This window comes from Physcomitrium patens, chromosome 4 (genome assembly GCF_059467195.1).
Source record: "Physcomitrium patens ecotype Gransden chromosome 4, ASM5946719v1, whole genome shotgun sequence".
Lineage (NCBI taxonomy): Eukaryota > Viridiplantae > Streptophyta > Bryopsida > Funariales > Funariaceae > Physcomitrium > Physcomitrium patens.
The window spans coordinates 8,654,528-8,665,583 of NC_143413.1; the positions used below are offsets into that span (position 1 = coordinate 8,654,528).

The following is an 11,056-nucleotide window of genomic DNA, read 5'->3' on the forward strand; positions in this document are numbered from 1 at the left end:
TGTCAGTGTTTCGCTCCAATGAACTTTCTGGGTATCATCTCTACAGCGGAAATTGGACTCACATGGCGCTCATTATTATCGCTGTTTCAATGGCCTAGCCTTACGCGTTACGATTTTTATGACACGTTGCAAGTTGACTTTTTAGGGAAATCGGTGGCTATTTTGGGCTTATCACACAAACGAGGAATCCTTAGTATTCAGTAAACTCGGGAGTCAGACCGACGCCATTGATTCCTGTATGGTCGAATTCGAAACTTCCTGCTGTTGACAGAAACTGGTCCGGAGTTCGTGATAGGAATCAGATTCACAGGGCGAGTAACTTCGTTGAGCGGTAGATGTCGTGGCCCACGTTTTTATTTTTCCTTGGATGTAACAGAAGACGAAGAGTTGTTGCGATCTGAATGGCTCTTGAATTAATTTATTAGGAGTCGTTTTATCATTGCTTATTTTGGTATTTTCGATGTGATCACTGTCAATGTCAGTTGCCCCCCCCCCCCCCTTTTGTGACGGGGTAGTTTTACCTCGGGTCTAGGAGCCTGACTGTAGCGTTGAAAGGATTGGTTTTGGAAAAATCGGAGGGGAATTCTAGCCAAATCTAGCATCTCTAAAGCCCAGATGGCAAAGTGGCTTTAACTGTAGCATCAACACGGGCATCGTGCGTTGACGGTAGATTGTTGGTCCTTGCTGGCTGCATATTTAGAAAGGCACTTCGACCCTCGCACACTCGGGTGATTGTCTTCCTGGTTTTCATATTCATCGATATCGTCCAGTGTTCATTCCGCAGCGGGTACCAAAACAAACGGTGCTGTGGGTTTGCTCAATCACCAGCTTTCTTTGGAAGACGTTGGCTCGACGAGATGTTGATGAGTGGGTCGTATATTCGCAGCTTCTAGGCCCCGCTTTCGTTGGTAAAATGCCAACTTCTTGCTCCATCAAACGTAGCTTTTAGTGGTGGAGCAAGGGTAGAAACGAAGCGTTGGTGTCATGGCGCTGTGGACGGGAGATGCTGGAGTTTAATGATCCCTGGATTGGTTTGGACGGTATTGATTCCTATTTACTGGTTTCGAAACGTTGCTTGTCATGTTCAACTCACGCTTGCATCAAGTGTGGATAGTATCTCTTTCGACTTTGGGCATAATGTTGGTAAAAAGTGTGAAGGCCCATTGTGGTTTCGGAGTTTAGGACTAGCACTCAAAGTGAGACTTAATGCTGAGAGGGAATCTGGTGTGTGTTTACTGGATCTCCTCACAAGCTTTATTGAAGATTGCGCTGGTTGTTTCAACAGAGTGCCTGATGTCAAAGAGGAGAGTAAGAGGAGTGCGGGAAATTTGCTTCCTCCGACATTTATGCTCGTGCACATATCTCGCATCTTAAACGTTCAGCTCTTTGGACTTAGCTGTGTTGCGGGTTTCATGGTTCTAATCACGTCAAAGCAGTTGGAATTGTGAGGACTTGCTGCGAGTGTTAAGGCAGTACATTTTATCCCAATTTCTATTGTTACATCATTCTATCCACTATCAGGTTTGAAATCCTTCCGACCTTCCTCTTGATCCTATGCATTTTTTTTCTTTTCATAAGCGTTGGTTAAGCTCCAATTGATCGCATGTTTCTTTGATCTAGCAGGGACTGGCAGTTACTTCAAAAATCCTTTCACAGTTTATTTTAGTCGTGGGCAAGATTTAGCCCTCGAATGTGTTGATGGAAACTCGGAGGATTTCACGGCGCTAACCTTAGATTCATTGATGCACTGGTTTGGACGTATTGGATCTTGAAGCCAGCTGAAAGGGCTGCAATGGGACAGTAATGTGTTTAGAAGGGGACAGGGGGGCTCAGGCAGTTCGTTTGTTGAGCTGGTGATGGCTGGGGATCAGAGTTTATTCGGGGAGTAACCTGGTGACTAAACAGAGACTTTGTAAGCTCTGGCAGGCTCGTTTTGTCCTACGGGGGTGAATTTTTGAAATTCTTCAAAATGAAGTTGCATGTGCACGTACTGGAGGCTCGAGACCTTGCAGCTCGAGACCCAAATGGTCTAAGTGACCCTTTCGTACGCTTGCAATTAGACGCCACAAAGACGAAAACGGCTGTAATTCCGAAAAATCTGAATCCAGCTTGGCATGAAGAATTCTTCTTTAATGTGGACGAGACTCATGAGGAGCTACTGCTAACGGTTTGGGATGAAGATCTCATTACTCATGACTTCTTAGGTCAGGTAATAATCCCAATCAGCGACATTATGGCTGCAGAGAAGATGACTATCACGAGAAAATGGTATACTCTTAAAAAACGCAGCGAAAAATCCAAATTCCCAATCACTGGTATGCACTGGTGCTCTCGCTTATTTGTATTTCCGGTCAAAGCTTATCTCAGTGGTTGAGCATTGGTTCATTGTGATGCTATCCAGCCGATACCATTCAAAGTATATTTTTGATATCAAAGATACATTACGTTAGACACAATGGCTTTACTAACATTTACATCTTGCAAAACAGGCGAGATAATGCTTAGTCTCATTTTGTTTGGGAAAGATGTGTCGTCCGGTCCAAGACTTCAAAGATGGATTCCAGAAGAGAAACATTTACCTATTGGTTCGCCTCGTCATGACGATTCCGCATCTTTGATCTCGCCCACAAGTTCCATGGATTTGAGTGACTTTTCGACAGAAGTTTCCAGCCTTCCGGATTTACCGGGATCTCCAAGCTTAAGGGTATTTTATTATTATTATTATTATTATTTCCCCCCCCCTTCCAATTACATTCAAGTAGACAGGTTCATCTCTTGTAGGCAGGGGTTTAGGTGGTGCATTAGTATGTAGACGCTGCTTGTTTGTGCCGGTTTAATAATGTGAAGAGAATCAAGTAATTGTGAGTCTTAATTAGTAGGTTGCATTTGGAAGGGTTTGGGTTTCATCCTGAAAGCGTAGCTAGCCAATAGATGAAAGACTTAGAAGATCTTGCTTGTGTTTCGAACTAAAGCTTCGGATAAACGCAGGGATCTTGGCCTAGTGGTTTTGGCTCAAACTATGATGAAGACCCTTCAAAAGAGCAAAATAAGGCTCCCAAGACCTTTGCAGATAGACTTAATGTTCTTTTCAATAAGAAAGGGAAACCAGGAGTTGATGAGCCTTCTAAATATGGTGGGGAAGGATCAACGACGTCACATCCAAAATACAGTGACGAGTAAGTTATGAAGTTTTCTAAGATTACATGGTTGGAAATTGTTTGATTAATATCTTGGCGTTTATGTGGTTATCAGTTTACAGCTGAGCATCAAATTCAAGATTGTTCCTGCGTTATGTATATTGGCAATAGCTTGAGTACAATTTCTTGATTCCGAGAATATGAATTGTTGGTATATCGTAAGAGAAATGAAGTCACTCTTAGAGGCTATAGCCTGTTATTATTTAGTTGATCGATTTTCCATAAATTAGGTTTTGTCCCATAATCTTCCGACTCAATGAGTGGTGTATGGTTCTTGTATATTTTGCAGAGGTTCTGTAGATGGTTTGGATGGGTTTCCAGATGAATGCAGTGACGGTGATGTTGATACATTGGTGACTTCGTACTTTGACGACGACGGCAAGAGTGTGGAGGCGTCACCCGAAGACTTTCCTCCCCCTTTGGCCGGTGGAGTTGTGTTAGATCAAAGATATGCCGTCAGTTCTAAATTTCTGAGCGCGCTGATTCTCAAGGCTGGTTCCCCATTTGTTCAAGAGCTTTTAACTGTACAAAAGACAACCGAGTATATTGAGGGGCCTTGGAAGAGTGAACAAAGCGGTGCAATTCAACGAGTTGTTACATATATGAAAGCTGCAACGAAAATGATAAAAGCAGTGAAAGCCACTGAGACACAAACATGCAGGCGTCAAGATGAGAAGGGTTTTGTTGTTGACGTCTCCTGTGCCACTCCGGATGTACCATATGGTGGCTGTTTTGTGGTTGAACTTCAGGTTTGTCCTTTCAACCATGTTAAGGGATACCGGCTCCTTTTCTAACAAGCTGAAGGCAGAGTTTCCTTGCGTATAAATGTGAATATCTCGTTAACTAGACCCAGAGAAATGACTACGTCTGTGCATGTTGCTTTCAGTTTTGCATATTGGCGGGACCAGATCAACCCTCAAATGAGAAATCTTGTAGATTGCAAATATCGTGGAAACTCAATTTTCTACAATCCACAATGATGAGAAGCATGATTGAGAACGGTGCTCGTGCTGGTATCAAGGAAACTTACGAAGTATACCGACAGGTTGGTGTCTAACATGTATCCAGTTCGTATAGCTTGCGAAGGAATTTTGTTGATCTTTTTAGATCGTACCCACTTAACTCTTGACTTGTATGTGAAGTTCGTGTCTGCATGAGTGCTACTGATTAGTGTTAGTTGAGATTGATTAAGATGTCATCGTAGTTGCAACTTAATTTTTAAAATGACTGGTGCGCCATACTGCCTTCTTTTAATTTGATCAAATTTGATTCATTAAAAATCTGAATTAGCTATCTGACACCTTTTCTTCTTTGTGTTGTTATTTTATACATTATTTTTCATGCTACATTCTCCTCCAACTGGAAGTTGCTCCCCGCACCCAAAAGTAGTATTTATTTATTTATTTATTTTTTGCAGGTCTTAGCTAACCATGCGAAATCTGTTTCTGAAGAACCCTCAGAAGGAAAATTATTATCTGCCCCCAAGCAGGAAGAAAAACCACTGAGTGATTGGGAGTTAGTAAGAGGCTACTTCGGAAAATTACATGTCCTGCTGGCTTTGTTGTCCCTAACCATTGTGCTTTTGCACATATGCTTTGCATCCCCTACTTTAAGAGCTACTCTTATACGGTGGGGCTTGGACCTTCCCGATACTATGTCGGAGCTGCTCTTCACAGCCATTGTGGTTTTGCAAGTTGAGAGGGTTGTTAAAATGACGCAACAGTTCGTTCAAGCACGATTTTGGCAAAGTAAGTTAACAGTCATTCTTACACGAACTGATCTGATCATTAAGTTTAGATGTTTTTTCAGTCAAACAGTTTCTTTCCTTCATTGAGTCAAACTGTTGTGAACATTTAAAATAATCAGAAGATGGATTACGACTGACTTTGCTGACATGGGCACAATCTGCCACAGAGAAAGGGGCAAGTATGAGCTGCGGGTATTGTTCTTGACAAACGAGGGAATGTTTCTATCATTCTGAACTTGGCTTTCTCTTGGCTTGGTTTGCAGGTGGAGATCATGGAGTGAAGGCTCAGGGTGACGGGTGGCTAATGACTGTGACGTTGATTGAAGGAGTGGATCTGAGTCCTAATGATAATAAGTTAGCCAATCCGTATGTTGTCTTCACTTGCAGTGGCAAGAGACGCACAAGTTCTGTGAAACTGAGAACTCTCAAGCCACGTTGGCGTGGTACGTTCCTTGTCTCGTTTTTCTCTTTTCAATGTTTTTCTTGCACTTGGGCAGGACATTTATTCATTCATCGGTATAGGACGATGAATTTTGATACTAATCATGTCATTTGCAACAATTTCAGAGATTTTTGAGTTCGATGCCACAGAGGATCCTCCTTCAACTATGGACGTCGAAGTCTTTGACTACGATGGGCCTTTCTCTGATGCTGAATCACTTGGTCATTCGGAGATCAATTTCTTGAAGCAGAGTCCTGATGAGCTGGCCGATTTTTGGCTCCCGTTATCCGGGAAAAACGCTCGAACGCATGGGTCTAAGTTGCATCTTCGAGTTTTCCTGACAAACACAAAACAATCGGATGCTTTACCTCAGTACCTTGACCGGGTTGAGAAGGAGCTTGGAACCAAGGTAGTTTGATCTGTATTGTCTTTCAAGCTACCATGTGGCCCAACTAATGTTCGTACATTTGCAAGACAGCATGAACTCTACTTGAAGTCGATAGAGTAGCAATTCCACTCACCAAAAATGAATTGTCGTTGTAGTAACCAGGTCGAACGAAACATAGTTCTAAGTCGGTAATTGTGTGCAGGTTGTGGTGCGTTCTGCCCAGAAGAATGGCTCATTTCAGAAGCTGTTTGCGCTTCCAGCTGAAGAGTTTCTCATCAATGACTTCGCGTGTGCCATCAAGAAAAAGTTCCTTGTACAGGTTTGTGAATATGCTCTTCAGTATCCACTTGATTAGGAATTTCTAACAGTCTTTACGAATATGTTCACGTGTGCAATTACTTGTGAATAGTCGCACACTTCTGATGGTACTTCCTTTTTCATTTGAAAACTAACTGTGGCCTTGAAATCTCAGAATTCATGCTCAAGGGTAGGCCTTATCAATAAACATTTCGTGGTACTCAAATTAAGGATATAGTAGTAGTTTCGTTATACTCAAGTTAAGGTTAAATCAGTATCGTGCCATCAATTGTTGTTTTATTGCATTGCTGCAGGGACGTCTGTTTCTGTCACCCAGAATGTTGGGTTTTTACTCGAATCTCTTTGGTATTAAGACCAAGTTTCAGTTCATATGGGAAGACATTGAGGAGATTGTAGAGACGCCTGGAGTTATGAATCCCTATATAGTCATGTACTTGCGTAAGGGCCGAGGTCTTGATGCCCACAATGGAATGAGAGGTGTCTGTCCAAATGGCCGTGCGAAGTTTTACTTTTGTTCATTTGTCAAGCCTGTGACAGCTTTCAGGTACAAATCATTGATCTTTGCTTACCATTTAATTAAATTCTAGGAGCTTCTCTGCAAAGTTCCAGCATAAGTTCTATCGGGCATCAGTGGCATTCCAAACGTGCTGATGGTTAGCCTGTTTGCGGTCTCTCCTTTTGAGTTCCTGAACAAAATTTGTTATGTCTTGATCAGAACAATCTCAGCTCTATGGAAGAACAGGAAGCTGAGCCCAGAGCAGCAACTGGAACTTGTTGCCAATGTACAAAGGAAGCACCCTGAGATCGAGAGGCTGGGAGACGACACAGATTCTTTTACAGGGATGGAGGAGGCCCACTTGTATCATGTTTGTTCCTTTGATATTCCTCTAACGGTATGTATTACTTTTCCCAAATCCAATTCTGTGGAGGTACCATAGGGTGGCGCTCCAATCTTCCCGTCGGTTCTGTTTTCATCTTTTAATTGATGCAATGTTATGTTTTGATCATGCAGACGGATTCTGTGATGATACTCTTTGATAAAGGGAAATTGGAGGAGGTTGTTGCGGAGAGAATGGGCTATGTAAATTATGAAAGCTCATCTTGGGAGCGTGTTGATAATCAGCCTGGTGTTCAACGCCGGGAGATTAGCTACCAACTGAACCGACAGATTAGTCAGTTTGGAAGCAAAATTTCTTGCGTTCAGCAGAAGACTAGTTCAGATAGCTCGAAGGTTTTCGTAATTGACGAGGTTCTCACTCTTCACGATGTACCTTTCGGTGACCACTTTGAGGTACTTGAGGCTGCATCTTTTTACACTCTTGGAAGTTCTGATGAGCTTGTGTTAGATTTGACCTAGTCCAGGTTCAAGTCCAGGGACCTAGAAAGCGAGCCTGGCAGCTGATCTCCAACGACAGTGCTAACACGTTCGTTCCTGATGCAACGCAGGTCCAAGTGAAGCGAGACATTGAAACAACTTCCACAAATCCACCGAGAAGCGCCGTGAAAGTGTCTGTAGGAGTGGCATGGCACAAGAACACAGAGTTTAAGAAGAAGATCACTAAAAACGTTCTCGACCACATGGCGAAAGAGATCCGAGAGGTAATGAACATCAGTGTGAAAGAGGTGAAGGCACATGCTCAAGACAAGAAAAGTGCAGCTGATCGGTCCAACCGTGGTTCATAAGCTCATTGCTAAGGTCCGAGTTTTTTCAGACAACCGCTCAAGCAAAATGCACGGATGTGGTGATTTGTTTACAACGCTCAGCTCCACCGCTAAAAAACTAACTCTGCAAAAAGACGTCTATGGTCAAGGAAGGATTGCAGAACTTGATCATTTGAACCAAGTAGAAAACTCCTACCTATTCTCTGGAGTGAAGATTGGCGATCAGTTTTGCGTCTACAAAACCAAGACACTGTATTACAGATCATCCTGAACACTAGGTGTACAAAAGCGTTTTGATTATGTTCAGTTTGTGGAGCAGCAAACTAACTGATAATATGAAGTGGGTGTCATAGGAAAAATGGACTCCGAAACAGTTTTCTGAAATTCGATTTCATTTGTACAATAAATATTGGAGATGGAGAGAAAGACACCCGAGGTGGAACATGATTCTTTGTTTCCATGAGTTTGTATCACAACTAGGGAATTTCAGGAACAATAATATGCGGAGAATAAGGAAGAATGGATGGAGTCATTGTGGATTCACTATCCAACATGTGGAAGTTGTTAGGTTCCTCACGTAATTATCCAATTATGTTCAAAATTAAAAAAAAGATTGTACCTGACCCAGAGATTGGTATTGTTGGATTTAGATTTTGAAATACATTTTGATGTAAAGCATTGTTTTTATAATTTTGTATAATGAGGTATATATGTAGTAATAAACACAGTTGTAGACAAATGAATATTTTTTTATCAAAATTTCAGATGTGTGATTTGATATACAATATAATAGTAATGTATTGGGATATTAAAAAAAATTATTTTTTAAAAGTATTGATCCTTTAAATGGTTAATTTTATTAATTTAAAGACAACTTTAATTTTTTTTGTAAAATCTCTCACTTTTAGATAAACTTAGTAAAGTTTGAAATACAACATTGTTTATGGCATGTAAGACAGAAATATACAAAATTAATATTTCTATCTAAAATTTTATTATTTTTACCCAACATTATGTTGCATCTACCACATTGATGTTGTTGTTATGGTTTTGTGACCTTTTTAAAGGTAATTTTACTTTGGTCAATGTTCTAATAGGACATCCCTTTGTCCTTATCAACAATGGTATTGCCATACCATTGCCTTCCTAGTTGAGCACTGCATCTTCTTAACTTAACTAACAAAAAAAAAAACAAGTGTTGGAGAATTTCACAATGTTCCCTAATCTATCATATACGGCATATTTTGTAATTTTTTTTAATTAGCTAGACTCCCAATTGATTAAAAACTTCAACTATAACATCATTAGAAAAGTAAATTGGGTGCAATTAAGCTCCATCCTTATTGCTTCCATTATAGTTTCTTCCAACCAATTTCCAACCAAGCTTCAAAGCTATGTTTTACTACTCATACTTCTATCCAAAATATTAAAATAGTGAATATGTCCTTTATCTATAAGCAAGATAAGTACTTCTACCAATTCAAAGATATAAAATTCATCAATGCCTATACTATAAATAAATCCAACATTTTTTTAGAAGATTGGCTAATGGTGGTCAAAGACATACTACATGCTAATTCTATTGATACAAATAATATAATAACATAATAGTTGCACTTATGCTTTTTCCACACATAAAATATCAAAGTTCAATTGGAACAACTAGCAATTTAGTATATATAGTTCTTTCAATAAGTAAGTGATAAGGATCACAATTCTTTGTAATGTCCATACATTCTTATCTATCTCGATTTAAAAACAAATAAAAACTCCTTTAAGTAAGATTAGTTTAATTTTTAAGAGGTCCTTCCTACTTGTATATTCAAAGTTGTAGATGCTTCATTCTATATATATATATATATATTTATCAAATTTAAATTATTGAAGTTGAGATTTCTTAGCTCCACAAATCATTTGTGCATATCTTAAGGTATTTCTATTCTACATTGTATTCAAGTTCTCCATAGCCATTAGCATGGACCTTTCAAAATATTTAATTCAATCCTATTATATTCAAGTTCAAACTTTCAAATTATCAAGGTCAAAAATTATATCCAATTTTTTGTTGTTACTAATAGTAGTATACTATTAATAAGAACTAAATAATCTAAGACATGCATGTCAACTAAAGTAATAACCATTACTATCTAAGGTAACTTCCAATCTTAATTTCAATGGTTGTCTATTAACAACTTGTAGTTATGCAATCTATACTTGGTTATCAAAACTACCCTCTCGACTAATCTATCAGTCTTTAGATAGTTTTTACATGTTGTATGATGATTAATAAAGCTATTGGTAGATAATTCTTCAAAAGATTTAATGAATTTTCTTTCTTGATCTATCAATACTTTTGTGGAAATTTTATATTAAATTAAAGATGCCATTATTGCTAACTCTAAGATTTTTTTGATAAATCCACCCACTTAATTCACTTACTAAAATCCTTTACCATGACAAGTACATACTTAAAACCTTGTGGTGTGGTAAATAATAGTCTAATAAAATCAAGACTCTACTTATAGCCTAATTCTATAATTGATAAATGATACAATTAGAAAAACTAAGTGTTTGAGCTTGAATTAACTTGATTTCAAACTTCACATCTCTTTACATAAGTTGCTACTTCTTGATGCATATTCATCCACCAATAATGATCACATAATATTAAATACATATAATATACTCAAATATTTTTAGTCTTTATAAACTTGATGTATTAATTAAAAGGGTTGGTTAAAACAAGAAACCATTTTTTGTGTTCTATCTTGCCACTTCCAAAATATAAGACCATTCTTCTAATAAAACCTAGTTAATTAATAAGCTAAATAGTTTTTATTTTGAAATATAATATTACATAGAAATTCTTTATATTATAGTTATTATAAAATCTTTTGATTTTTCTATTTGTCTATGGTGATTTGTTCAATTTTCAAAAATATTATTTTTAGCTAACATTACTATTGCACATGCATATTCTCAATCTAAAAGTTCTACCAATCTATCATCCAATAATTCTTTGTATCTTAACTTAATTCCATCTCTTTCAAAAATATTAAGCTTATATAAATTTCTAAAAATTAAGTTATTAATTTTTTGTTAAATTTTAACTATTTTTTTAAAAATCCATTTAAGTTATTAAACTTAAAACTAAAAAAAATCTTACAAGAGCCTATATATGCTTGCATTTTTTGTACCTTTATACTAATGAATTCTATCTCTATGTTCATTTCTTATATCTTATTATTTGACAAGTTTTTTTTTGTAAAGACTTTTTATTTGATAATGGTACTTTCTTTGGT

General features: G+C 38.2%; 1 protein-coding gene across 2 annotated transcripts; it reads left to right on the forward strand.

The window, feature by feature from the left end:
* The first annotated feature begins 650 nt into the window (after window positions 1-650).
* On the forward strand, window positions 651-8,212 carry LOC112281607 (C2 and GRAM domain-containing protein At1g03370). 2 transcript variants are annotated; one of them, XM_073533717.2, is made up of 15 exons: window positions 651-1,040; window positions 1,286-1,521; window positions 1,624-2,315; window positions 2,490-2,704; window positions 2,989-3,176; window positions 3,487-3,946; window positions 4,084-4,242; window positions 4,615-4,945; window positions 5,208-5,387; window positions 5,512-5,795; window positions 5,977-6,093; window positions 6,386-6,636; window positions 6,808-6,985; window positions 7,105-7,341; window positions 7,539-8,212. In XM_073533717.2, the coding sequence occupies exons 3-15, from the start codon at window positions 1,970-1,972 to the stop codon at window positions 7,773-7,775; spliced, it is 3,183 nt and encodes a 1,060-aa protein (XP_073389818.1). In that variant the 5' UTR covers window positions 651-1,040; window positions 1,286-1,521; window positions 1,624-1,969; the 3' UTR covers window positions 7,776-8,212. The 2 variants fall into 2 exon arrangements, with proteins under 2 accessions (XP_073389818.1, XP_024374028.1); XM_024518260.3 differs by having other exon boundaries at window positions 727-1,040; window positions 7,105-7,383.
* The last annotated feature ends 2,844 nt before the right edge of the window (window positions 8,213-11,056 follow it).

Coding starts and splice junctions, on each gene's coding strand:
- LOC112281607 (XM_024518260.3), top strand. CDS start 1,970: ATGAAGTTGCATGTGCACGTACTGGAGGCTCGAGACCTTGCAGCTCGA. Junction 2,316..2,489: donor ATCCAAATTCCCAATCACTG/GTATGCACTGGT, acceptor CTTGCAAAACAG/GCGAGATAATGCTTAGTCTC. Junction 6,637..6,807: donor AAGCCTGTGACAGCTTTCAG/GTACAAATCATT, acceptor TGTCTTGATCAG/AACAATCTCAGCTCTATGGA.